The 27,980-nt window shown below is 38.7% G+C and overlaps 3 protein-coding genes across 4 annotated transcripts; 2 read left to right on the top strand and 1 right to left on the bottom strand.

Annotated features, from left to right (window-relative positions):
- Positions 1 to 253: 253 nt before the first annotated feature.
- Positions 254 to 6,069, top strand: ddx49 (DEAD (Asp-Glu-Ala-Asp) box polypeptide 49). The gene is made up of 13 exons (XM_017478601.3): positions 254 to 888; positions 1,238 to 1,361; positions 1,498 to 1,583; positions 1,756 to 1,877; positions 2,134 to 2,321; positions 3,159 to 3,299; positions 4,535 to 4,610; positions 4,710 to 4,786; positions 4,946 to 5,043; positions 5,127 to 5,201; positions 5,413 to 5,501; positions 5,598 to 5,669; positions 5,817 to 6,069. Exons 1-13 carry the CDS (start codon positions 774 to 776, stop codon positions 5,985 to 5,987), a joined length of 1,434 nt encoding a protein of 477 aa, XP_017334090.1. The 5' UTR covers positions 254 to 773; the 3' UTR covers positions 5,988 to 6,069.
- A 121-nt stretch (positions 6,070 to 6,190) lies between these two features.
- lsm4 (LSM4 homolog, U6 small nuclear RNA and mRNA degradation associated) lies at positions 6,191 to 11,850 on the top strand. Its single transcript, XM_017478603.3, has 5 exons — positions 6,191 to 6,365; positions 8,085 to 8,126; positions 9,620 to 9,718; positions 9,830 to 10,013; positions 11,226 to 11,850. Exons 1-5 carry the CDS (start codon positions 6,363 to 6,365, stop codon positions 11,324 to 11,326), a joined length of 429 nt encoding a protein of 142 aa, XP_017334092.1. The 5' UTR covers positions 6,191 to 6,362; the 3' UTR covers positions 11,327 to 11,850.
- Positions 11,851 to 14,392: 2,542 nt separating this feature from the next.
- rab3ab (RAB3A, member RAS oncogene family, b) lies at positions 14,393 to 26,721 on the bottom strand. Of its 2 annotated transcripts, none has more exons than XM_017478353.3 (5): positions 26,629 to 26,721; positions 22,963 to 23,190; positions 20,521 to 20,639; positions 20,116 to 20,240; positions 14,393 to 16,806 (listed from the first exon to the last, which is right to left on the bottom strand). In XM_017478353.3, the coding sequence occupies exons 2-5, from the start codon at positions 23,188 to 23,190 to the stop codon at positions 16,616 to 16,618; spliced, it is 663 nt and encodes a 220-aa protein (XP_017333842.1). In that variant the 5' UTR covers positions 26,629 to 26,721; the 3' UTR covers positions 14,393 to 16,615. The 2 variants fall into 2 exon arrangements, with proteins under 2 accessions (XP_017333842.1, XP_017333843.1); XM_017478354.3 differs by lacking the exon at positions 26,629 to 26,721 and adding an exon at positions 23,949 to 24,011.
- Between the last annotated feature and the right edge of the window lie 1,259 nt (positions 26,722 to 27,980).

Below are 27,980 nucleotides of genomic sequence, written 5' to 3' on the forward strand. Positions count from 1 at the left end.
TCCAAATGTCAACAAACAAACTTTTTTTCCCTTACATTTTTGGATGAAAACATAGCCGGTAGTTAAAGTATAGACAACATTTTTTTTTTTTTTTTTAGCTCTATAATTCCTTCTTTAACGTTACAATTTCCAATTATTATTCTGACAAGTCCCGCCTCCTGCTTTAGGATTTGCTGAGCGTGCGCACCCAACTCGTCCGGTGATTGGTCAGTATAAACTCCTATAAATCTCAAAACAGAAAGAGACTGGATGTACAGGTGTTGTGTATAACTCCGCTTCCTCATCGGGATAGGTTGGGGGAAATAAAGCTCATACATCTGTCAAATTCATACTGCTGATTTGTTTACTCACAACAAGTAAGCCCTGTGTATATTTTAGCCTGCTATCCCTAAATTTATCAATCATAGTAGAGGGAACGCATCCCGACAGCTGTTAATGATACCACAACATTGGAATATCGTTGGGAACAAGGGATAGAGTGGCAAATATTATATATTTAAATACTGAATTCTTGAATATATCCTTAAATTAATAACAAGTTAACTTTTATTTTGTCATTCTCTATTCTCTGCGGTAGAGTGGTATGCCGCTAGGCGTCGGGACGCAGTTTTATGACGTAGAACGGACGCGCCGTACTGATAGCTCCACGAGGGTATATGGATTACAGCGCTCTTGAATATAAGGCAGAAATATCTATACTGTTCATGGGTTTGCGTTTGGTAACAACCACCCTAATAGTTTAGGTTATTGTGATAATTTTCGACTAATTCAGAATGGCAGCGTTTGCGTCTCTTGGCCTGTCCGAGTGGCTAGTTGATCAGTGTAAACAGATGGGTATCACCCGACCGACCCCGGTGCAAGAAAATTGCATGCCAGCTATTTTGGAAGGTGGGTTCTGTGTTTTTGCTTTTCACAACAGTGAGTGAGTGAGTGAGTGAGTGAGTGAGTGAAGTGAGGTAGTGAGTGAGTGAATGAGTAAAGTGAGGTAGTGAGGAGTAAGTGAGTGAATGAAATAGTAAAGTGAATGAGGAGTGAGTGAGTGAAAGAAAGAGTAAAGTGAGTGAATGAAATAGTTGAGTGAGTGAGTGAATGAGTAAAGTGAGAGAGTAAAATGAGTAAAGTGAGTGAATGAGGAGTGAGTGAAAGAGTAGTAAGTGCGTGAGTGAGTGAATGAGAGTAAAATGAGTGAAGTGAGTAATATGTGTGTTAATTTGCTGTCTTTATGCTGGAAATAAAGGTCGAGACTGTATGGGCTGTGCAAAAACTGGAAGCGGAAAAACAGCAGCATTTGTGCTTCCGGTGCTGCAGAAGTTATCTGAAGATCCCTACGGCATCTTCTGTTTGGTGTTAACGCCTACAAGGTTGATTATCTTTATTCAGTTAACATTTAAATTAATCCTTGCTATAAAGTCACACAAGAAGTTGTTAACCTAGTATAAAATAATACAATCACTATATGCCACACTTTGTGTTTATGTTTCGTTCTTGACTCCTCAGGGAACTGGCTTATCAGATAGCTGAACAGTTTAGAGCTTTGGGAAAGCCTCTGGGACTGAGAGACTGTATCATTGTTGGAGGAATGGGTATGGTTGAAAACTAAACCTAAACACAGTTAACGTAAAGAATATGAAAAGCCAGATTTGGACATTTAATAAACAGCAAGACAGTTGTGTACATCCCTTTAAAAATAAATAAATAAATAAAATCAGACACAATCAATAATTGTACATCACTCTGTGCTCCTGTTTCTAAAAGACATGGTGACTCAGGGTTTGGAGCTTTCCAAAAAGCCCCACGTTGTTGTCGCTACACCTGGGAGATTAGCAGATCACATTCGAAGTTCGGACACGTTTGATATGAAGAGACTCCGATTCCTGGTAAGAAAACAGCTGTCGCACATACATTCATATCCGGATACTTTTATTAATATCTATAAGGTTTCTCTAATCAAGAAGAACTTAAATGTTGATATCTAGAACTCAGTTATAAATCTTGTACTGTAGCACTACTTGTATTGTTCTCCGCTTGATATATCGCTTTGCTTGTATTTCCTCATTTGTAAGTCGCTTTAGATAAAAGACTCTGCTAAATGAATAAATATAAATGTTGCTATGGATGTGGTTTTCTCAATAGATCCTGGATGAGGCAGATCGTTTGCTGGAGCAGGGCTGCACAGATTTCACTAAGGACCTAGAAGTTATTCTCAGTATTGTACCGGCGAAACGGCAAACGCTGCTTTTCAGTGCGACGCTGACAGACACGCTGCAGGAACTCAAGAGCATTGCTATGAACAAGCCTTTCTTCTGGGAGCACAAATCCGAGTAAGGAACTCTCTTTACTGTTTACTGGAACTCTCTTCCTCCTGAATTCGGGGAAGCTCAGACCTTTGGCATTTTTAAAGCTCAACTTAAGACACACTTTTATAAACTTGCATTTGACTGCTGATGTCGTCTTCTTCTTATTAATGTTGTTCTTATGAACTTTTATGTTTTATTTTTCTGTGTACTGCTTTTCTTGTGTACAGCGGTTTGAGAAGCTGCTTTTAGAGGCGCTTTATAAAATAAAGTTTATTATTATTATTATTAAGGAAGCATCACCTCAACGCACTTGTTGAAAACTTTATTTTATTTTTTAGAGATGCACCAATACTACATTTCTCAGCCGATAACCAATTATTCAGAGTGATCTCGGCTGATAACGATACCCGATACCGATAGTTCTGTCTTTTATGCCTTCTTTTAAATGAATAATAATTAATTCCACCTATTAATGCCTGACCTCAGTAATGCTCTTGTGGCTGAATGAACACTGCATCTGGAATGGAATGTTCAAAAAGCACATGTGACTGGTCATGTGTTCACAAACTTTTTGCCATATAGTGTATATTTACTGACCATCAGATTATTACAAACATACACTGCACTGATGGTTTGTTAATGCAGCGAGATTTACCCTCCTAAGCTCTGTTCCAGTTAGAACTTGAACGATTTGAATTTTAAACAAAGACTCTCTTATGTTATGGCTACAGGCTGAAGTATTGAGTCGATCTCTCATTCAAAAACCTACTTTAATATGTAAGATTAGTGAAGCCGTTTCGTTCGTTCTCGCACCGCTCACAGACTTTTGTAACACTCGATAATTTCCTCCCTCCTCTCCAGAGTGCGAACAGTGGAAGAGCTAGACCAGCGATACATCTTAACGCCCGAGAAAGTCAAAGATGCGTACCTGGTGAATCTTATCCAAAAATTCCAAGATGAACACGATGACTGGTCTATCATGGTTTTCACCAACACATGCAAGTAAGACTTCAAGTAGTATTAATGATCTTAATTAAGGCTGTATAATTTTTCAACTTGATCGAGCTTTTGCAGAAGGATATTGCAAATGACTTGGTTGTGAGTCAAAATTGATTTGTCTTAGATCACTTAATATGGTGTGTTCATCAGAGATTTAGCATCTGACAAGTGAGTTCTGGCAGTGTCAGGAATTCTGGACCTAAATCTCAAAGATGCAAATGGTCCTACAGCATGCATCGGAAAGAAAAAAATAAAGCCACGAGCAGAATGCTGTCCTTTGTGAGTAAGGAATAAAACACAATGCCGTTATAGAAAAATAATCAGTGATGGAGTGGTGCGATGCAGCTGGATGTGAAGTACGGTAACTTTTATCACACCTAAATTACTTGTTTTCATAAAACAGCATGTCCTAAAGTGTTTTATTCCTCTTGCACTGCATTTTTTTTTTTTTTTTTTTTCTTTTAAGAGTCACATTCAATTCAAATAAACTCTGCAATATTCGGAGGAGCTTGCAATTTGAAACTAATATCAGAGCTGCTGTTAGGGAAAATGAATCAGCACCTTCAGACCAATCAGAATTGAGAACAGTAATTCACAGAATTTGACCAAAACTTTATTAGCATCATACAGTGACACTCAACAAACTTGAAAAGTACAAAGCAGCTTTTAGTCTGATAAGGGTCTGCTCATGGGTAATTAAAGGTGCAGTAATCAATATTTTTCATTTCTTACTATTTAAAAAAATATGGGAAATTACATAGAACTGATTAAAAAAATGCTTTAAGCCATTGTCTTAGAACAAGTGTATTACATGGCTGAAACAACCCCCCCCCACTTTTTAAACCTGATTTCCAATCTGGAATGTTTGTATTTGGATTGGCTTCTTGTCAGTCATTTTATAGACACACCCATTTACATCCTCATGAATCATTATGAGGAGAAGTTGCATGTTGTAACTTGGCTACAAAGCAGTTGAATTTTGGAGTGCATGTGAACCTGATGTCATGATGGTCCTTGCTAATGGTAATTTTAGTTATCATTTTTTAATCATCATAAGTTGTGTGGGCAGAGCTTTGTGTACATGGGTGCAAGGAGGGGAAATAAAATCAATCAAAACTTATTCAACTTCCTCTCATTTTACAGTTAGATACCTTTTTTCACAAATATTACCTAATTCCCCTTTAACAGACTGATGGTTCGTTTTTATTTTGTTTTGTTTTTTTTGTATTCCTGCTTAGAAATTGCCAAATACTCACAATGATGCTTCGGGAGTTCAAATTTCCTACCATCGCCTTGCATTCCATGATGAAACAGGTACGTGTGCATTATCCAGTCGAACTGTGCACGTATATTCAGAATTTCTGGATTCTTCTCCTCATGTATGTTTATCACCATTACTTTCGTGTAATATAGAAACAACGCTTTGCGAACCTTGCCAAGTTCAAATCCAATATCTTCAAGATCCTCATAGCTACAGATGTAGCTGCCAGGTATGATCACTGCTGTACAGAAGAACATTTCTCTGTAGGTCCTTAGACTCAAGCCACACTGTGTATGCACTCCTAATGTGTTTTTATTTTTTATTTTTTTATTTTTTTATTTTATTTATTTTTTTGTTAAATGATCTTTTCCTCATAATTTCTCTAAAGGGGCTTGGATATACCTACAGTGCAGGTTGTCATCAATCATAATACCCCCGGGTTGCCAAAAAACTACATTCACAGAGTAGGCAGAACTGCACGTGCAGGTATCTTTCTTCACACTGATGCCATGGCTTTACTCTAACTGTTTGCATTCACACCTGGTTAATTTCCTGGTATTGTATTTCAGGAAGAAATGGTGTTTCCATTACACTGGTCACACAGTACGACATTCATTTGATCAGTGCTATTGAGGAGCAGATCCGTAAGTTCACAACCAAAGCACATCATTATGTTCAAGAACGACAATTCAGTGAAATGCAGTATAATGCTTTTGTAGTGGTACAAGGCTCTTTCACGTGTTCATTATATTCTTTATAACGGTCACTTGTTATCACTGCTATGTGTTCTATGGACAGTTCTTTACTGTGTAATTAGTAGCAATTTAAACTAAAACAGATGTTTTGGTTGTTTAGAGGCCAAGCTGAAGGAGTATCCAGTTCAAGAGAAAGAGGTGCTGAAGATTCTTACCCAAGTCAACGTGACGAGACGACAGTGTGAGATTGTAAGACTGATTATTGATTTAAATTATTTGTTTTGGGAAACCAAGCCATTCAGGGGTATAAGAAGTTGTATTTTCTTTCCTTTTTTTTTGTTGAAGAAACTGGAAGCAACAGATTTTGATGAGAAAAAGGAAATCAACAAAAGGAAGCAAATGATTCTTGAAGGGAAAGTAAGTATCTATTTGAAATGGACGGACAATTCTCATTTTAATGCATAATAGTGTAGGAGTGGCAGGATAACTGCTTAGCGATGAAAGAACACGTCATTTTTTTTTTTTGGCTGTATTGTGAATCATAAAGTTGTTTTTAAATCACAGGACCCTGATTTGGAAGAGAAGAGGAAGAATGAGCTTGCCAAAATAAAAAGAGAAAAAACGAAATTCAAGGGAAGAATTCAGGAAGCCATCCAGAAGAAGAAAGGAAAGATGCTGAAAAAAAGAGCGACGTGTAAAACAGCTCCAAGCCAAACTGTTCCAGGACCCTCATAAGTTTTTGTTTTATAAATTGACTGTACAATCTCTTTTATATATATATATATATCATAATAATAAACTAATACATATAATTTCATGCATTTGGCAATCAAGATTATTTCAAGTAAACAACGCATCATAAAAAATCATTAATTTCTGTGAGTTTGGAAGCGTCGCAAGAACTCTTATTACACAGGACTTTTATTTCGTTGTCTTCCGGTATGTGTGGTAATAACCCGGAAGTAAAATAGCGGCGCAGAACAGTATGTGGTTTAAACCGCGTTATATTATAACGAGGATTTGGCAAGTAGCTGATGTTAGCAGCTAGGACGAATAAATATACATTTATATCTAAAAAGAACTAATAGGTTATACTCTCAGTAAGCCACTATGGTAAGTAAATATATTCATTTACGACGTTCAGGGAAATTCACAAGATCCACCGGAGATGCTTCGCTAACACGCGATTAGCTAGCTAGCTACGTGGTTATCATGGGTTACAGTGTGCACGGCGAAAACAGAACAAGTGATTCCGATGGTTAAGTAAAATCTAAAACTGTGAATCTGTTGGAGTGGCTGAGATGTGCGCTAACTTGCTGCTTAACTCCACGTTTGCATGGAGTTAGCAAATACTTAGCAAGCTAACGTTAGCGCTAGTGAACTAGTGGCAGTAATCTAACGCGGAGGGCTTTGCGATTAAACCCTGCGTATTCTGTTCGCTGTTTAACACAAGATGCACTGTTTACGAGTCATATTGACCTGAGACAAAATCCATTTCTAAAATGAGCATCCTTGAGTGTGTGTTATTGGGGAACAGTCTGGTGGCTGCAGGTGTGAGTGCAAAAAAGACATGATGGGGTTAATGGAACAGAGTGTTGTTGTTTTTTTTTTTTTTTTCTCTTTCAAAAAGCAGTCGATTAATAGTTCTTCAATTGTAATGTTTTATTCTTGGGATATAGCGCTGTGTTTTTCTGTTTAGTGCTTCAAATATCCCTATCTGTATTTGTTTCCGCATTTAAACCCGCGGTGGGCGTGGCCTAAACCACAAGGATGTGGAGATTTTCATGACCTGAATTCTGCCCCTGACTGTTCCTCAATCCCAGTGTCCTGACATTTCATCCACCCGTCACTGTCCTACCAGGGCTTACTGCGCATGCGCACGTCAATACGGCGTCATTTTTTTTACTACTTGTGCGTGGACATGTAATCTGATAGGGTATTTTACACTGTAAAGTCACCCTTCCTGTTTATTTTATATCAACAGGACGGTCTGATAGGGTATTTTACACTGTAAAGTCATCCTTCCTGTTTATTTTATCAGTAGGACGGTCTGATAGGGTATTTTACACTGTAAAATCATCCTACCATTGCCTAATAAGAATCTTTGTCAAAGTTACAATGAATTATTTTACGTCGTCACAGCTCTGAAACAGAAGCCCACAGTAGGATTTTTCGATCTGGTGGGATGGATAGAGAGATATAACTATAATTTTGTGCTGCAATAGGAAAATTTGACAAGGTAGGACAAATCGACAGAACACCGGCTACCGCAACTTGAGTTCAGAATTGGAGAAGTGCGCCGGACTTCCAGACAGGATTTGTAAAAGTTGATGCTATTTTCTAACAAATTTAGCAGGTTCTGTTTTCCAAACTGTAAACAAACTAACTTAAACCACCGACGCCCTGATAAAGCAGTTACTTCGGACGCTGTAAATGCCTGACGGTGCGCCTGCTGTTCCAATCCACACATCTATTTGTTCATACCAAATAACGTTTCATATTTGGTAACGGCATTCAATAAATTCCAGGGGTTTCAGTACTGTGACGTAAAATGGGCGTTTCTGGAAGTGTGGGAAAGACTTACCATTTGGTAACATCCCTCATACAGGGGTAGATGTACTGCAACAAATTTGTCCTTTTTCACAGACAGGCATATAAGCACATAAAGTGCCCTTTACCTTTTAGTCTGATTCCCCTTTAAGTTAAAATGTAAAACTGGTCATTTTGACCTGAACAGCACTCAAGGATTAAAGCAGTATTGACATTAGTGATTAAAGCTGGATCAAAGAGGAATGTCATGCTGAGACTGTTGTTGTTTTTTCTTTCTTACAGCTTCCACTGTCTTTACTGAAAACAGCACAGAACCACCCTATGGTAAGGACGGAGAGGATTGTCATGTGTCTGAAAATTCCAGTGTTTATCATCATTTCTGAGCAGTCACTTAATCCACACAATGTCTCTCCTGCTGGTGTACAGATAACTACGGAAGCCCTAAGCGGCCATGCATTGTTTATTTTTTTTTTCTTGTTTGCTCATGATTGTAATTTTTTTTGTGATCTCGACATGACATAAAGGTTGTTTTCCCACGACGTCATTTTATCACGAGAAAATCTCGTGCCTTGTGAATGGGACTGGTGTTGCAAGCACATTGGCGTCTTCGCCATAAGCGGCATAAATGTAATAATTGGCTGTGATCACCAGAAAACAACTTTTATTATGCCCATATAAAAAAATAAAAGAATGCATGGCCGCTTAGGGATTCCTTAGATAACAGTTATGTGTAACTTGCTTGTAGCAATCCTTTAAATTGTCTAATACAGGGGTTTTCAAGCTATTATTATTATTTTTAATAAGCCAGTGATCCCTTTAACTAAAGTACAAAATAAAAAACTCACTGGCTCCATAGATGTGCTTCATGATCCCATGGAGGTCCCTGGACACCACTCTGAGACCCTTTGTGTCGTTTAATGATATAATGACGGGTTTAATGTTGTAATTTCTCAGCGGGTAATAAAATATAATCTTAGCTACACTCATTGTCAACTTCTTACCTTTCGATGAGTTATACTGTATATAACTTATACGGTATTAACTTTCGATTAATCAGCATACAGACATGTTCGTTTGTTAAATCTAAAGCACGGAGCAAACGGTTCACCTTTTGAGAGAGAAAATATACATCACTCATCCGAGTTAGCTGCCTAGCTTGTAGCTAATAAAGTACGAACACGGGGGCATCCAGTTTTCCACTTCGTCTTTTGAATGTGGTAAATGGTCCACATTTATATAGCGCTTTTATCCAAAGCGCTTTACACTGTGTCTCATTCACCCATTCACACACCAATGGGAGCAGAGCTGCCATGCAAGGCGCTAACTTGCCATCGGGAGCAACTTGGCGTTCAGTGTCTTTCCCAAGGACACTTCAGCATGTGGAGTCATGTGGGCCGGGAATCGAACCGCCAACCCTACGATTAGTGGGCAACCGGCTCTACCACCTGAGCGACAGCCGCCCATTGTGCTGACTTCGAAAACGATGACCGGCGATGTATCGCTTAGATGCACCGCAGCATGATATTTTATATAAACTTGCTCATCTGAGTTTTCGAACCTGTACCGATTCCACATCTCAGAAGTGATATTTGCACCCTTTTGCTGCGAGCTCAGTGAAGTGCTGCCTGTTTATCTTGTCGGTCAGAGGTCATCTCTTTGCACTGATGGACAGATTATGCAAACATGCGTTAATTAATCTGTAGTTCAGATGACTGCGCTTTACAGGGTAAGCTGTCAACTGGTAGGAGTTGTTCAGAGTAGGGAAATTAGGAGAGGCAGTAAGACACTGTGCGACTAATGACCGTTACCATTTCCAGCTGGTGGAGCTGAAGAACGGGGAGACGTACAACGGTCATCTGGTCAGCTGTGACAACTGGATGAACATCAATTTAAGAGAAGTCATCTGCACCTCCCGGGTAAATAATCTGCTCAGTATGGTGGTACAGGAATATCGGATAAGAGATGCACTCGATTCGCTCGAAGCGTAATGTTGGACTTTTAAGAATGACACGCGTGTGTTTGTGCAGGATGGAGATAAGTTCTGGAGGATGCCCGAATGCTACATCCGAGGAAGCACGATCAAATACCTGCGGATCCCCGACGAAATCATCGACATGGTGAAAGAGGAGGTGGTGTCCAAGGGCCGTGGCCGGGGCGGCATGCAGCAGAATAAACAGCAGGGAAAAGGCAGAGGAGGAGGAGCTGGCCGAGGTAAGATGCAGCTCGTGTGTCACACGCAATGACGTTTAATGATGTTATCTGTGCTTATACCACAGTGGTGTCAAATTCTCAAATCTGCTCAGAAAAGAGTTGATTAGGTTTCTGTAAGAGCTCTGACGGTAGATCTGTCGGAAATTCAAATCACAGGTTTACAATAATGCACTTGTTTTAATACGTTATCGTTTCTATAGCAACAGCTCTTTCACAGGGACTTACATAGTGGACGCGCCACACGATCCTCAGTAATACGACAAGCTGCATTATTTTTTTCGTATTATCTTAAAAAAAAGCGAGAGCTGGAAAAGACTAGTGAGGGAACGGCTGTTTATAGCTTCTGTAACGCAACTGATAACAGGAACTAATGTCTTACAGATGTAACTGTAAATGGTTAAAAGGCACGACGTGTCATTCATTAAAGTGCACCTATTATGGTTTTTCATGTATTACCTTTCATGTAGTGTGTTATAGAGCTGATTGTGAATGTAAAAAGTCTGCAAAGTTTAAAAAATCAAAGCGCACGACAAATGGAGTTATTGACTCCCGAAAGAAGGAAGCGATTCTGAACAGCTCAAACGACTCGTTAGTGATTCCAGACTTACTTCCTGTACTAACCTACGTAGGTTTATAACAGAAAGTCCCGCCTCTGGTCTTCATCGGCCGCTCGCATACAGTCTGTGCTGAGACTCGTTATGGTAGTGGGCGTTTCCTTTTCGACACACGCTGAGATCGGTAGACCAATCACAACAGACTGGGACATCTGACCAATCAGAGCAGAGTATGCTCTCTGAAAGGAGGAGTTTAGAGTGAATCCTTTAGAACGAAGCCTTTAGAATGAATCCTTTAAAACGAATCCTTTAGAACGGATCATTTAACGAGTCGTTTGTGACACTGGTGGGGGGGAACAGGTAATGCTGCAGTTTAAATTATGAGCACATTAAAGTGTTTTTTGACCTTGGATGCATGTAAATCTATTGCATGAAACCTTTAAAACAAACTTAGGCATGTTTCAAAACCATATGTGCACTTTAATGAATACATTGTAATCATTGTAACTTTTCTGTGGTGTAAGTCGAACAAAACACTCCGGGATGTGGTATTATTTAGAAAATGTTGATTTTCCTTTAACAGCACTGCCTACACATTGTTGTTCAAGTGGAGTCCTCACATTCCAACATTTTGGTGAATAATAATCCCTTTTCTCAGGTGTGTTTGGTGGCCGGGGTAGAGGCATGCAAGGTGCTGGCCGTGGACAGCCACAAGACAAAAAGCCTGGAAAACCACAGGGCGTCAAAAACCAGCACTGAACACAAACACAATACCTCCTTTCTTTCTTTTTTTTCTTTCTTTCTTCCTTTCATCATTTTCTTCTTCTCACCAGATGTATAACATGACACTTTATATAACTGTTTTCCCCATCCACTGAATCACATTTTAACACACCATTTTCTTTTTTGGTGCCGATTGCTATAAAACGAAAACCTATCCTATGTAATGACCATCCTGTTAAAAAAAACAACCCCCCCCCCCTTCTTTGATGTGAAAACAAAGAAGCTTATTTTGATCTCCTTTCTCAATTTCATAATTCAAGTGGCAAGAAAAACTTATGTTCTGATCGTTTAAATATCGGATGCCCTGGAATCACAAGTTAAACAGTTCTATAAAATGGCGTCCATTTTCCCTCAATGTTAGAAAAATCAGACTTTTTTTTCTTTAGACCTTTTGTTTTGGTTTTGTTTGTTCCTGATTTGTCTTTTTTTTTTTTTGTCAGCAGACACTGAGAAGTGCTGTAAGTTATGTGCAGTAGACATAATAAATATTTTTCTGTTAACCTGTTGTTATTACTTTGTTAATAGAGAAAAGAACTGGATGACATGTCATTTGAAATTGATCGCTTCCTCCATAAACACTACTGTAAGACAATGGAAATAGAATTTTTTTTTTTTTGCCATTTTATCGGTTTAAGAGCAGACGTAAAGCTAAAATGTTAGCTTTTATTTTTGATTGTCCGCAGCTACGTTGTACTTTTGATGTTTTTGTGTGAAACAGCTTGATAGTGAAGGGAGGCCAAACAGTATTTCCCCCTCTGCCTGCATGATGATGTAAAAAATAATGACATTTAGAGACAGTTAAAGGCGCAGCATATTGAAGCAAAAATAAATGAGTATTTTAAGCCACTGATACTGATTTGTTTACACTGTGAGCAGAGAAATTAACTGAGCAAGTAAATAAGTTAGGTTTGATTACAGGTTGTTTTAAAATCTAGAAACAGTGGCTTAGTCCCCCTCTTCTGGTTAATATAAGTATTGCTACAAATGAAGTTTGAGGTGCAGTTTATAATTGTTTGAAAATGTTTCAAGTATATTAAACACTGAATGAAATATAAAGCGGGGGGGGGGGGGGGGGGGTGTGTGTGTAAATTTTTATATATATATATAAGTCTCTTGGCCATCACTGGCTGCTTTTTGCCTTGTATTTGCATAGAATTGGCAAATACACAAATTGTGGTTAACTAACATCCATGATAATGGCATGAAAACCTTAAAAAATGAATGATTTGGGTAACATGGTTGTACTTTCAAAGTTAAATTACCCCACAATATAGTCAGTATCACTCTTGTCATCGAAATTACAGCAAAAAATAATGAGTGTACTTGAGTATCTTTTCCCCATGAGATCCAGATGATGCAACTTCTTGATGAAAATGTGACTTGTGGAACATCACAACAAAATATTCCTGGGGTGAATGTGTTTGGGTAACAGCGCCGAGTGAAGGTTGTGGGAATGTACGTTGTTTCACAACATAAAACAGATGAATTGTGGAAACAAAAATGATTCAAGGATGAGGTGTAAATGAATTCACACGAATGCAGGAATAATGAGATTTACAACGTACTGCAATGATTAGATTTAAAGGTAAAGTGTACTTGGAGCAGGCTGGGTGCTACAGTTGTTGTAAAGGACACTTTATGTTTAAATTTATAAATGTAATGTGAGTGGGAAAGAAACGGCATCTACATCGGAGGTGACTGATTGTGGAATCGGCCGTCTGTTTACCTTTTACTGCAAATGAAGACAGCTAGAATAGCTGCTCAGCTCTATTTTCCCCTAAAAGGCAGCTTGTGAGGCTGTGAGTGGAGAAGAGGAAGGATGAGAATGTTAAATTGTAGTTGTAATTCAGCTTGTAGGGGGCAGGCAAACAGTGCGGGTGTAAACACAGCACAAAAGTTTGCTTAATTTTATATTACTGCTATTTGGAGTGAGCGTGCAATACTCTTGTGCTTTTTAAACTCATGTTTCGGTTCAAGAAGAGAGGAGAAAAAAAAGTGTGTTGTAATTCAGCAAAAACAAACAACAATTGACAGTATGTATAACCTGTTTCATGGAAGTGTTTCAGTTTTACTGATTTGACTTCAGAGTAAAGCTTTAATGGTGTGCACTGCTGTACTGAGGTCAATCATTAGCCGATATAAGACTTCAGGAAAATAACTGCAGCACCGAGAGGTCGGGAACTGATTCCTGCAGGTGAACATTTTATTCAGGCCATTACACATTGTTATTCTTTCCTCATTCCATCTCACAGCCAAGACCCATTATCCTACTTTGTAAGTCATGTGACCTTGCGGGACACATCTGTTACTATGGTAACGGCTGACCCAGACGGCCTTCTGACGTCATTTTTGGCCCAAAGGAAATGTACTATTTTTAAATCCTTGGCAGGACACCATTGTCCTCTGATGCCCTCTAGTGAAATTTCATTCATATTTTTAAACGTGAAGCAGACTCACTGGAGAGATTAACTCGCTGTGATTAAAACTGTTTACTAATTTACTAAAGAGTATGCCAGATTAATAGATGATAGGAAGCATAAGGTTTTTTTTTTTTTTTTTTTTTTTTTAACTACTTGGTGTATTAAAAACACAATGTAGTCATTCAGTGCATTTACAGAGGGGGTATATATACACCTGGACACCGGAGAAGAACCTGGTCAATACAACACTAAAATAATACTTTTCTGCATCGTCTTCACTGTTTTCACTTCATCCTTCTGTATTCTGTCACCTTGCACTTCCTTTTGCTTGCTGGGTAACTGCCCCATATCACTATAACACTGGTCAGGGCAGGGGTAGCTCGTTGGACTACTGCTCAGAAGGTCGTGAGGTCAAATCCCAGCACCACTAAGCTGCCACTGTTGGGCCCTTAATCAAGGCCCTTAACACTCAACTGCTCAGATGTATAAATGAGATAAATGTAAGTTTCTCTGGAGAAGGGCGTCTGCCAAATGTCGTAAATATAACACCGTGTCCTTATTTATTAGTGCAGTAAAAAAAAGAAAAAAGTCTAAAAACAGCATTGCAACTTGATGCCCTTGAGATATTTTAACAGCACAAACCTTTATTTATTTATTTTTTTAATTTCAGTAATTTCCACAACATAGACAGTAGGTTTGGTAAACTTCACCACTGAACATTTGACACCATGCCCCTTATTTGTATTTAGAGTTAAGTTTTCTACTGCATAATAGTTGATTTTTTTTATATACTTGAAATTTACACAGAATTCCCATATTAGAAAAAAAAGGAAGATTTAAAAAAATAAATAAAAGTAGAAAAAACACAACAATGCATTGAAATGAAACGGTGCAGAATTGAAAACAAACCCAACCCCGAAAAAAACGGAATAGAAAAGCAGGTCTTTTGGAGCACTGAATCCGTTACTGCGCGGCTGAATGCTGACGATTCGCTCAACATCTCAATAGCTTCATTTATCTTAATATACACACAAAGCATCTGCATGGAAATCCTCTCCACAGTTTGGTCTCTGAGGGTTAGTGTGCATGTGATCGATTGGAATCATCCTGCTATCAGTGAATTTGAAGTATTCGAGTTAGAATTCGGATAGTAAGCACATTTCCTGTCAATCTGTGTGACGTTACAGGATTTACTAAGCTCTACGTTGTTGTTGTTGTTGTTTTTTTCTAACCAAACCTTTAATATTCCTCTCTAGAAGGGTGTAATGAAACAATAAATACTTCAAAACATTTTTTTTCTCCCATATTGCTTTGTAATAAAGTGACACATTCATTCACAAGCAAGCATACACAGAGCAGATAAAGCACATACTTTAAATAATTTTCCAGATCTCTTCTTTTTTTTTTTTTTTTTTTTTTTTTTGTCGTTTGTTTTGAGCCCAGAGTCACAGCACAATTCACACATAAAACTAAAGACTTAAATATATTTACAGTCAGGAAGACAGCATAGCAAAGGAAAGAAAACTGGGAATTACATATATTTTAGGAATGTAGGGAAACTGATTTAAATCACAAAAATGTCATAAGGGGCTCTGGTTTTGTTCGTCATCGTCGTCTTATATTCTCAGTAATGCCAATACGACGTTTATAATAAGTAACAGTCCTGACTATCAGTCATGTGACATGACAACAACACATTTACAACATGAGATTTTTTTTTCTTTTCTTCTTCTTCTTGTACTTCCTTCCATCAATATTCTTTTCAGCACAACATGTAAGAATAAACTTCCTGCACCAGGACAAGCCGTTTACAGAAACTTTTAGGGGGGGAAAAAGGTCAGAAAAAGGACTCCCGTGTCTGAAACTTGCATCGAGTTGGAAATAAGTATGGTTTTTGCAACTGCAGTTAAAGTTGTGGTTACGATTCTTCACACTGGCAGAAGCAGAAGTTCTGTCACTACAACAATGTGAGTATAAGCACACAAAGTGATTTCTAAGTGAACTTTCTTTCATGGAGAAGATTTATTTAGAGGTTGATCGGATCTACAACGGACAGTGCGGAATCTTATAACTATTTGCCTAAATGGCTTCATTTCCTTCCATGCATTTTACACTGAGGAATGTCTATGTATATCAGAAGTTCAATGACTAAAGGTACCATGATTAAGAACTACAAATACGCAAGAGAGGTTTGTGACAAGCAATGCAAAGGATTACCACAAAAACATTACATGACTCCTCTTATTTTCTTCATAGTTCTCTGATTTGTCATTTTCAAAATGATAGATTTATATATATATATATATATTTTTTAAATATGTTACTATACCTGTATTAAATACTGCACATTGTCTATATACATGTTTGGAATAAATATACAGAAGGTTCTCCTCTAGTATTTGTTCGTAAGTTGAGCATGAGAGCAAATAACTGACGGTACAGAATATGAAGGAAAGAAAAATAAGCACAGGGAGGTAATAGATGGCACATGAAGGCCGGATAAAAGTTTCACACAGAGGGGGAAAGAAGCTAACACGCAATGATTTGTGCTTCGCCAAACTTATCGTAGTCTTATCGTAAAATATTAAAGTGTGGCTTTCCCTCTCCAAGTCTAAAACAGTGGTGTAGCAAAATCAAAAATAGTGTCGTGAGTTATTAGATGAAAAATAAATAAAAATACACTTGCAAACTGACCTGGGACCAGGGTAGAAAACAAAAGATAACACAATTATTCTACAAGGAGCTAAGTTTGAATTTTCTTTTCCTTTATCCCTTATTGTTTTACCGTTATCCTGTGTATGGTAGTGCAGGGCAGTGTAATTGGAGAGGCTGCGTGTGTTGTTTTTTAGCAAGCGCAGTCCTGGTGTGGAGCGGCCGGCTGCTCAGTGAGCTGTGGACCCTGTTTGGCTCCTGTGACGGCTGGGTCTCCGGCATCAAGGCTCTCTGACATCTTCTCGCAGATGATGTCCACCAGGCGCTCAAAGGTCTGCTTTACGTTGATGTTGTCTTTGGCACTGGCCTCAAAAAACTCAAACCCTGTAGCAAACACATGCAAATGAACTCATTTATTTTGTGATATATTTAATATTTATTTATTAACCTTTCTTTTTCATTAATTGCTGTTGGATGTCCCATTGACCCAGGCCCATGGAGTGTGCACGATTGATTTTCTTTTAAAAAAAAATGTTTTATTGCCATGATTACAATTTTTTTTATTTTACATTTACTTTGTAACGCAAATGATTTTCTCAGAAACAAAGACAACAACCAATCATAATGGGGTCTAGCTTAGTTTACTCAAACTGGTGTACCTTGGGCTAGGTCCACGTTAATCCGCATAGATCTGAGAACTGCATTTTCGTTTTAAAATGCTCTACACTGGTGTTTTCAAAGGTTTTCTGTAAATTGCTCATCCACTCTGAAAAACATTTTTGCGGTCGTGTGAAAAAATATGTACACCCCATGGAAATTGTTGGCTTTTTTGACATATTTGGACGAGCAAACATTTGATCATCTTTGAAACAGTGTCTATTAATGACGCTGATATACTTGAACAAATCCACAAGGAAAATGATCATTTTCAATCATTTATTCAACAGAAATATCAATAGATGTGATATTCGTCTGTGGAAAAAGTAAGTACACCCTTGGCCTCAGAAGCCCGTATCGACCCCTTTAGGAGAAATAACTTCTTGTAGGCGTTTTACATGATTGTCCACCAGGCTTGCTGGATTTTTTTTTTTTACCACACTTCCATGCAATATTCTTTCAGTTGAAAGATGTTTGAGGGTTTTCTTGCATGTGCTGCCCATTTAAAATCCCCCCACAAAGTTTCAATGGAATTCAAATCTAGGCTTTGACCAGACCATTCCATAATCCTCCATATCTTCTTTTTGAGCCATTCTTTGGTAGATATGCTAGTGTGCTTAGCATCATTATAATGTTGAAAGCTTCACTTTCGGTTCAACTTCAACTTATGGACAGATGGTCTCACATTATCTTCAAGCACTCTTTGATATGATGCAGAATTCATAGTTGAATCAATGAATGCAAGATGTCCAGTCCCTGAAGCAGTGAAGAAACCCCAAACCATAACATTTCCACCAGCGTGCTTCACAGTTGGTATGAGGTGCTTCTCCTGAAAAGCTGTCTTTGGTCTGCACCAGACATGTCTGCTGTTACTGTTGCCAAACAACTCTATCTTTGATTCGTCTGTCCAGAGCACATTACTGCAAAAGGCCTGGTCTTTGTCTATATGCTCATTAATAAACTTGTAGTCTTGCAAAGGCTTTTTCCTGACACGCCTCCCATGCAGGTCAAATTTGTGCAATCTCTTTCTGATTGTAGAAGCACGCACTCCAACACCAACAGTTGCAAGACTTACTAGCAGATCCTGTGATGAAATTTTGGGGTTCTTGGAGATTTCTTTTTGCATCAGACCATCTGCTGTTGTGCTGAATTTGCTGGAACGTCCAGTCCTGGACTAATTGGCAGTCATTTGAAAACCACACCATTTGTAGATGGTGTTCCTTACAGTGGAATGATGTATCTCAAATAATTTGGAGATCTTTTTAAATCCCTTGCCAGACCTATAGGAATCCACAACCTTTTTTTCTGGAGGCCTTACAGAACTCTTTAGATCTTGGCATGATGACACTACACACCTGGGAACACCAGGGAACACCAGACACTAGATATGAGAGGGGTATAAATAAAGACCGGTTCCACCTGCACTCCCTAAGCAGGTTCTCATCACTGGCACCCGATCTTCAACACCTGATTCTAATTTTATGCATTTGAAGGTGTGATAGATGTAGGGGCGTACTTAATTTTATGTGATTGATCTGTTTTTTTTCTTAATTTAAATTGAGAAAATGACTACAAAATGTAAATTTTATGTGTCATTTAATAGAGTCTATCAACTTTATTAACAGGCACTGTTTCAAAAGGGATCAAATGAATGCTTGTCCAAATATGTCAAAAAAGCCAACAATTTCCATGGTGTTATTACTTATTTTTTCTTTTGACTGTATCTCTATACTGCGCATGTGTAAAAACGTAAGACGCTTTGGTCTGCGTCATTTCCGTCAGGTGTTTATTTAAAAATGCAATCTGAAGGTTGTACAAAGTGACATTAATCTTTAACAAAGCTATCAGACTGGATATCAGGCACAACAACTGCAGTACAACATCATCCACTGTCTTGTTTGTTTTGAGCTGAAAGGGACACATGACTGCATCACATGACTAAAAACACTACAACACGAAAACTGTGTTTTCTAATTGATTCACTTGGGAGAGAGTTTTCCAAAATTTCCCTTTTTTGTGGTCTGGATGGAAGCCGAAAATGTACAGAAAATTATGCGTTTTCAAATATATCTGGATTAATGTAGGGGCATGGCCATGCATAGAGGACAGAGTTAATAACTTTTTTACTGGGGGCAATGCTAAGTCAAGACGTGCCAAACTGATTGATTCTTACCACAAAAGATTGAATGCTATGATAAAATCTAAAGGTGCTTCGACTAAGTATTAGTTTAAGGGTGTGCACACTTATGCAACCAAGTTATTTTCCCCCAATTTTTTTTCACTTAAATTTTACAATAAAGCTAGAAAAGGTTCTGGCATTATTTATCTTGGTTGAATTTTTTTTTATATCACAAAAGCCTGCCATTTTAACAGGGGTGTGTAGACTTTTTAGATCCACTCTAAGTGGTAATTTTGTAAATTACCACTGTAAGTGGTAATTTGCAAGTTAACGTCATTTCCCAACTTGCCACATTCGATGTACAAAGTGATAAAAGAAAAAAAAAAAAACATGTATGCCTCCATGGAAGCATGTCTGATAAAGCTGATAAAAAGCTACTTTTACATTTACAGGCCTGAGTGGCTACTGGTTCTGTTCTACTGTAGTAAACTTCAAACATTCATGCAACATTTTGGACTGAAACTGCAGCACAGAAACAACAGCCAACAACAGTGAGTAGCATTAGCAACAAGCTAGCCAGTAAACATTATTGATAACTCCAGTGTTGATAATTACCTCCTCAAAACGGTGTGGTCAATGTTATAAGTTTAAGCAAGTGCTGTGTCTGTATAATACTACTGTAAATTAGAAGTCATTTAGAAGTAGAGACGTGGTACTGTTCACAGTGTGCGCGGCCATGTAGATTTGAAGCCTCTCTGTAAATGAGGATAGAACTGATAGTTAAGGAAGGCAACCTGAAGTTGCTGAGTTGAAATTTCTAGTGTAGGGGGCTGGTTGTTTGACTGGTTGTAGGCAGGGAATTACAAGTTGCAACTTCGCCTCAAAAGCAGCATTAAATCATGAAAAGATAAACTCACCAAGATGTTCAGAAAGTTGCCGTCCCCTCTCAGAAGCCACCACCCTTTCATCATCCATGTCACACTTGTTGCCCACCAAAAGCACCTGGGCATTATCCCATGAGTATGTTTTTATCTGTGTGGACCTGTTATATGGAAACAGTGAACATTTAAGGGATTTGACATTAAGGATTTGAAATGATTAGCTGGAAAGTGTCTTTGAAAAATAACTTACGGTTCAATAGATCGATTATTCAAAGAAAAGTACAACTTAAGAGCTTTGCTCAATTCACTGGCAGTCTTGGGATTTGAACTTTCAACCTTCTGGTCACTAGCTCAGAACCTTAAGCACTGAACTGCCACTGTACTTATGTTACAACTCCCCGTTTCAGATAACAGAAGAGCTTTGTTTAGGGAATGACTCACCAGTCCTGTACAGCAGCGAAAGACTCTTCGTTGGTGATATCATACATGAGGATAAAGCCCATGGCTCCCCTGTAGTAGGCTGTAGTGATGGTCCTGTAGCGCTCCTGCCCTGCTGTGTCCTATCCAGGAAACCATGTTTAAGAAAACTTGGATAAAAATAATTATAGGTACATGATCTGATGCTAGGATTGATATATTTTCTTCACTGTGGGGATCCAGTTTCACCTACATGCACTGCACTTGGTAGGCATATGGGTCTTCTTAAGACAGACAAATTTCACAATCACATCCATTATCTCCACCCAACAGGAAATGAGGCATTTTGAATTTTGGGTATTTTGTCAGGTACCACACGTATCCTGCTCCTACAGGGTTCATCAGATTCAAACCAAATTTGGTCAGCATGATGCCAGAGATATGCAAGATGCAAAATTATTAAGGAATTTTCAATATCTTAAATGGAGTTGCCATGACGAGGTGATCAATTAACGTCACACTGTTCCAACAGGAAGTGTGGCATAATTCCATGGTACGTTGTGCAAAGAGGCCCAACATTTATAATATGTCCAGTATGTATGTATGTATGTATGTATGTATAACATCCATAAGATTGATAACATTCATAATGGCTGATGAAACAGACATTGCTGCAGCCTTGGTGCTTGGGTCCAACAATCGCTGCATGCTGCTATATTTTACTTGAAATCGGATTCAAAGTGATTTTAAGAACCTCTAAACTTAAACTGCATTTAAGAAGCTAAACAGATAGATAACACTAAAATCCAAGCTCTGAGAAAGGATGTATGTGACTGTTCTGGACACTATAATCAGCAGCTAAAATTTATAGTCTGACTGTAATAATCAGTAAGGAAAATCTTTTGTAAGGAGGTGGTTCTTCCTTCCTATTAATTATTTTGCAGACTATAAAAAATGTAAGGCTATAAATAAGCTCGAATAAATAAATAAATGGAATTGTTGACATGGATGAAATTAAAGAGAAGGCCAACCAAGTTTTTGGTTCCCCTGTTGCCAAAAACTGCAAAAGAGTGGAACGGGGGGAAAACAGGGGGAAATATATCAGGGACCAAGCAAACGGAAGAACAAGAGTGGACATCAGTGTGGGCTTTCAGCTCTAGAGATATTCTGAAAACGAACACTGAGCTTGCTTTGCTTCTACTTTCAAAATCTATATTCGCCCACATGCTTGCTTAACATGGCTAGCTAACTAATGATAATAGGAACATTGGCTGAGCTATCACACTCTAACCATCTAACTCTAATCATTCAGCAAGCCCTCGTGCCCTGTTGATTTAGGCGGAGTCATCCTGGAAGAGACCACTCCCATCAGAACAGAAATATTTCATCATAAGCTAGGTCAGGTTGTGGCGAATCTGGATCCCATGTTGTGGTAGGATTACATACTCGATGGGATGGCAGGGTTAGGGTTAGGGTTAACCCATGCATGGTTTTGGGGTGGTGGGAGGAAACTGGCGAATTAATAGCTATATTTTATGTTGTGTAACGTCCAACGAACAAGTTAGTTCCTGTTATCACGTATGTCACAACAACAGTTATTGGGTTAAAACCATTCAATGGGTTGGCTATCTACAGAGCATCTCATTCAGTACCATACAGGGTTGCAATTCCCACACTGCTACACGGTCCTATTAGGTTACCAGAAGACCTATAATGAACAAAAGCAGGACTGGTTCTTGTCTCCATGACGCTCTGAGCACCATACTGCAGCTCAGTGCCTCATAAACAAGCGCCGTGGTAACCGAAAACACTTCCCATCTGTCTCAAAAGCATACTTCAGCTTTTGTTGGTATACACCCTATTTGCTTATCAATGCATCATGCAAATGTTGGTTTTAAAAAATATATGCTTAGTAGAAAAGAGCATGCAGTAAAGCTACAGAGGAATTTCTGTGCAGCATGTAGTGTGTAATGCCTAGAGCCATTTTGCTGGCCCTTGCTGGGTTTACCCTGTATTACACTGGGGGAGGGGGCTCTAAAAAAAAAAAAAACTCAGTGCAATACAATGGGAAGCATGAAGCACAGAGGAGGCAGGACAGTGGCGTTGTGTGCATTTCTGATTGGTTGTGAGCTCAATGCATAAATGTCCACCCAATCATACGCTCTTCCCTTCACTCTGCTGCCAGGCTACAGGCCGTCACCCATCACATAACACATTGCCTATCAACCGTTCATCTGATGCTAATGATGCACTCTCTACACTGCTTTCTTATTAATGCACACAGTTTAATAGCTTTTTCCTATGGAAATATACATCAACATATACACCCAATGTATTTTTTTTTAAATTTTATAATTCTGTTCTCTTTTAAATACCAGGTCAAAGGAGCATGCTGTTATGTCTTACTGAATATCATATTGCGCCAACATTGGCATTATAATTTCTGAAAAGGACACCAGATCTCACCCAAATCTGCAGCTTGATCCTCTTGTCGTTTCTATAGATGGTCTTCACCTTAAAGTCAATGCCCACTGTGCTAACGAAAGCCGGAGTGAAGGAATCATCTGCATAGCGAAACAGAAAGCTGGTCTTTCCTACACTGCTGTTGCCGATGATCAGGATCTTGAACATATAATCAAAGTTCTGGTCAGCGGACTCCTTTTGTCCATAACGGTTATCTGTAGCAGAGGCCATCTGTGGGGGGGGGGAAGAGAGATATGGAAACATTCACTTTCTTCGATTCTATCTCTAAAGATTGTAGAAATTCTTATATGATCATTGGGTATAATAAATAAATGCCCATCGTAGAGCTGGAGTAAAAATTCCTTACAGTTGGAAGTTTATCTTATAAGACTTTTCTTAATAGTAAATAGACTTTTATCATTAGACTGAATGCATCAATAAACAGGAGAGCAGTACATGGTGTATGAATGAATACTTTCCTCAGTACTATAAGATGTTAAATCTAAAAACCATGTCCAAGAGTCAACCCTTAAGACTTGTTTGGCTAAGTGTCTTGATAAGATGGAATCAGCTAGTCAAGTTACACTGAAAAAGTGTATTCACATTTAATGCATTTTACTAACGCCACACTACACAGCACAAGCAGTGTCACTGTAAGTCTGCTATTTTAATATTTACCACAAGTACAATGTAAGACAATGTCATACTATTGATCAACAAGGAAACCTCCATCATCTACCTCAGCTCTAATAACGAACCAATATGGCACGACAACACGTCATCAGGTCATTCACCATCAAAAATCAGTCAAGCAAAGCAATGAAACATTACTCTTTGAGACTTGACTAAAAGAGATGCCAGTGCTTGGCATCCGTCAGATTTTGTCCTGCCATCTTGGATCAATATTTGAAACAGTGCCATTGGCAAAGGCCCCATTTGTCTGCCCAGTGCAATTCTAAAAACAGAACCTGCGATAGCTTTTCACTGACCTCTGTTTGAATGATGCCTACTGTCCACAGTCTATGAACAGCCTTTAACTGGCTCTGTTGCAGATTAGGTGTGAAAATATTAAATCACCCATAGTCATGTCTAAGGTAGTTGGTTGTTACGTAACATTATCACACACAGGATGTCCAGCATGAGTTTGCATGAGATTGTGAGACAGTTTCTAACTGATGTCCCATGACGGAGCGTAGGCCGTAATAAGATAAACATAACTGATAATGGTATTTCCAAACGCAATACACCTATGCTTAAGGGTTCTTTACTTGGATAAGGAACTTTGGTGTAGGATTCTTTAAGGGTCACTCTGAGGGACAAAGCATAGAACTCCTTTAGCTTTCAAGAGTGTGAAGTCAGACAAGAAAATGCATTAAACCTGATTCGACCTGCAGGAATATTTTTATTATACTGTAAACATTTCTAATAAGTATTTTCATCTGAAAATGTTAGTCATGGAATAATCATAATGACAAATATGTGCCGATTATTTAGTTAGTTAGATGTTGTGTAATAAGTGCAACCACAGCGTGTTTGATTTTAATCAGGAGGATTCAGGTTGCAGCAAAGCTTCCTGCACTAGTTGACATCTGATGCAAGCTCTGACTCAGCCTTAACTTCCAAATGTTTGATGAGGTCTTAATAGAATAACAAGCCTTATGCTAGAAACTGGAGCTAGAGAATGACATTTCTAATGGACTGAGAAATTCTGTTTTACTTATGGCAGTAGGATTTACCTTTAATTATTAGTCCATATGGAGAAAATGTAGGAATTGAAGTAGATGCTGTCTTGACGGATTTGATGAACAGCTTCCTGGCGTTTATCCTAATGTATTTTCTAACACTAGTGAGAATTCTATAGTACATGTTGGGGATCTGTGAAGAAAAACAACAACCCTAAACTCTGTTATTTCCTTGAAACCTGATCACTGAGAGCAAAGTGGAGCATGAAGGTGTGCTCATTCTGAATATCTACGTGATGCCCGAGTTAAGTAGGACATAGCAAAACCTTTGTTATTCAATGTATAAGGAAAGATCTATTGCTCCACAATATTAAAGATTTAGGCTGCTTTGATCAGTGTACATCTAGACATCTGTCGTGAATTATTTAAATGCCTTTAATTAATCCTGTGATTGATTACAACTGCCAAAAATATGCAGTACATCATATAAAACCTCCTTTATTTATGAATCCCATATGACTCAGAAATAGCCAGCATACTACACGTTGGGAAGTTGGAGAGCTCTGCATAATACCAGAGCATCCCCGAGTGCCTTTGGCGTTTCTGCAGATAACAAACAGCCCGAGAGCCCTAAAAATAGAATCTCACTTTTAGAAGCACACGATGTGGAAGCCTGATACTTTATCAGCGCCACAAAACTGCTGCAGATAAAACATCCTCATTTAGGAATGAAGATGTCTGAACGTCACAGTGGAGCTCACGAAAGCGCTAAACCCCAGTGCCGAGCCGTAGCCGTTTTGACGAAGCTGCAGTGCACTTTAATAAGCCTCAGATAAGGTTTATAGACAAAACAGTGAGCTTAAGGTCAGCTTTGGGTAATGTCAGGGTGTGCTCACATCAGACCATTGGGAAGGCCATTAAGCCTAAATCCCCACAGATGAAATTCCACTGGTGTATGCTGTATAGCCTGTAATGAACTGTATAGTAATCATCATCATCATCATCATCATCATCACAAAGGTTTTTGAAGCAAGAAATCAATTGTTATGGCTCAGAAGTAATAGTCATAGACTCATTTTTGAAATATTATTACATGGTGCACCAAGCTCCTTAAACCAGTGACACAGACACACATAAGCAACATCCATCTTGCCCCAGCCGTTTAACAATCCAACATCCGTGTACAACAAGCAGTGACGCCTATACGGCACCTTGAGGTTTCTCACCGAGGCCTGCCAGGCAGAAACACAGGCTGTGTTCGTAAGGATTGCTTATAATCATCAGGAAGAATGCGGTTTATAGTGAAAGCTAGGTGTGAAAATGGAGCTCTCTGGGTGGATGATGACAGTGCGGCTCGGTGCGCGTCACCCTTACAAGTGATCATCCTCATCCCTCTCATCCTCATCCCTCTCATCCTCATCCTCCTTATCCTCATCATCATGGTCTGATACATATAAAATGAAACCCACCACAGCACTGCATCATTTCATTCATGTAGGCTTTAAATGTTCAACATGGCTGAAGTGTGATCTGCAGATCTTATGTAACTGAACATTAGGCTACACGCACACTGTAAAAGGAAGGAGGCCACTTATTATTATTATTATTATGATGATTATTATTATCATCATTATTGCTTTTTTATTTATTTATTTTTTTAAACCTTTTTTATTTACATGCCACGGATATTCAAGCGCATGCAAAATGATAAAGAGAAATAAACCCGCAACACAATGGAATGAATTCTAACGTCCAGATGTGTCCACCAATGCTAATATAAATAGAGGATGCTTGTCTCCGAGGTCCATGTCAAATGAAGGTTATTCTCTCTTTTCTTTCCCTTTTTTTTGTTTTGTTTGTGTTTTAAACGGTGTATTTGCTCAGCTGTTAAGGCAAAGCAATAGTCAGAGAAAGCGACGCTGAAAGCTGTACACCGACGCAGCCCATAAAACAACACAAACATGTAAATATCATACGGTTGTCTTACCGCGAGAGATGTTGGAAACGCCAGTTACGCCAATGCTGCACTTCTCTGAGCACCTGCAGAAACTCTGACGTCACTTGACGGGCGTGTGACGCACGCAGGAGGCGGGTGTTACAGGCGCTGAGCGAGAGAGAGTGACGGCTCAGGGAACCAATGGCGACAGCGCACACCGCTCTTACTCGGTAAAATATTCATAAAGAGCTGGGCCTTCATTTTCACAGGCCCGTCATGCATAATGTAGCATGCTGGCTCGAGCCAATCCATAATTCATCAATTAAATAAAACACTTCTAGAAAGTCCTTCAGAGAGGCTTTAGAGATTTGGTAGCGTTTTTCTTGAAAAATTTTCCTACTGATGAAAAAAAACCCCAATAGAAACCATCACAGCAATGCTAATGGTTTGAAATACAAATACCATTACAAACTATCAGCTAACCATTAAAACTATTAGCATTATCGGTCCTTAATGGTATCCACTAGACATAACATGCCACCAATAGAAAACAACAAATTACCAGTAAAGACTCACAGAGGCCATTACAGCTTCCATTAAAACCAATACAATTCCCATTATGATCATTAAAACCATTATAAGTTCTATGCTGGTTTCTATTGCTTTTTTTTCAGCTTTTTTTTTTCACTTTCACTATATTTTCATTCAAATTTAAAGCAGGACATTTTATATATATATATATATATATATATATATATATATATATATATATATATATATATATATATAAATGTTTGAACCTATATGTTTCCTAATATAGTCATCCATCCATCCAACATCCATCCATCCAACCATCCATCCATCTTCTATACCGCTTATCGTTTTCAGGGTCGTGGGGAACCTGGAGCCTATCCCAGGGAGCATCGGGCACAAGGCGGGGTACACCCTGGTGCCAATCCATTGCAGGGCACACTCACACACACATTCATACACCCATTCATACACTACGGACACTTTAGACATGCCAATCAGCCTACCATGCATGTCTTTGGACTGGGGGAGGAACCCGGAGTAACCGGAGGAAACCCCCGCAGCATGGGGAGAACATGCAAACTCCACACACACGGCCACGGTGGGACTTGAACCCCGGGGACATGTGAGGCGAACGTGCTAACCACTAAGCCACCGTGCGCCCCTCTAATATAGTCAGTCTGATCTAATTAATCTGTTTTCAAAAGTTATCTGTTTTAAACTGTTATCAGGTGAACCTTTCATATAAGTAAGTTTTTGGAGAAACGAGCCCCAATATAATATGATATTGTATGATATTGAATATGTATATGATATTATACATTTTTTATTTGTGACCTCAAGAATTGACCATCTTAAAGTTTTATTGTTTT

The sequence above is a fragment of the Ictalurus punctatus genome, chromosome 10 (genome assembly GCF_001660625.3).
Source record: "Ictalurus punctatus breed USDA103 chromosome 10, Coco_2.0, whole genome shotgun sequence".
NCBI lineage: Eukaryota > Metazoa > Chordata > Actinopteri > Siluriformes > Ictaluridae > Ictalurus > Ictalurus punctatus.

Excerpts from the sequence above, each read along its gene's own strand:
- lsm4 (XM_017478603.3), top strand. Across the intron at positions 8,127-9,619 it reads CAGCACAGAACCACCCTATG|CTGGTGGAGCTGAAGAACGG; the intron begins GTAAGGACGGAG and ends TACCATTTCCAG. Across the intron at positions 9,719-9,829 it reads AAGTCATCTGCACCTCCCGG|GATGGAGATAAGTTCTGGAG; the intron begins GTAAATAATCTG and ends GTGTTTGTGCAG.
- rab3ab (XM_017478353.3), bottom strand. The coding sequence starts at position 23,190 with ATGGCCTCTGCTACAGATAACCGTTATGGACAAAAGGAGTCCGCTGAC. Across the intron at positions 20,241-20,520 it reads TTCGCTGCTGTACAGGACTG|GTCCACACAGATAAAAACAT; the intron begins GTGAGTCATTCC and ends TCCATATAACAG. Across the intron at positions 16,807-20,115 it reads GCAACTTTCTGAACATCTTG|GGTTTGAGTTTTTTGAGGCC; the intron begins GTGAGTTTATCT and ends TGTTTGCTACAG.
- ddx49 (XM_017478601.3), top strand. The coding sequence starts at position 774 with ATGGCAGCGTTTGCGTCTCTTGGCCTGTCCGAGTGGCTAGTTGATCAG. Across the intron at positions 1,362-1,497 it reads TTGGTGTTAACGCCTACAAG|GGAACTGGCTTATCAGATAG; the intron begins GTTGATTATCTT and ends TTGACTCCTCAG. Across the intron at positions 5,044-5,126 it reads AGGCAGAACTGCACGTGCAG|GAAGAAATGGTGTTTCCATT; the intron begins GTATCTTTCTTC and ends ATTGTATTTCAG.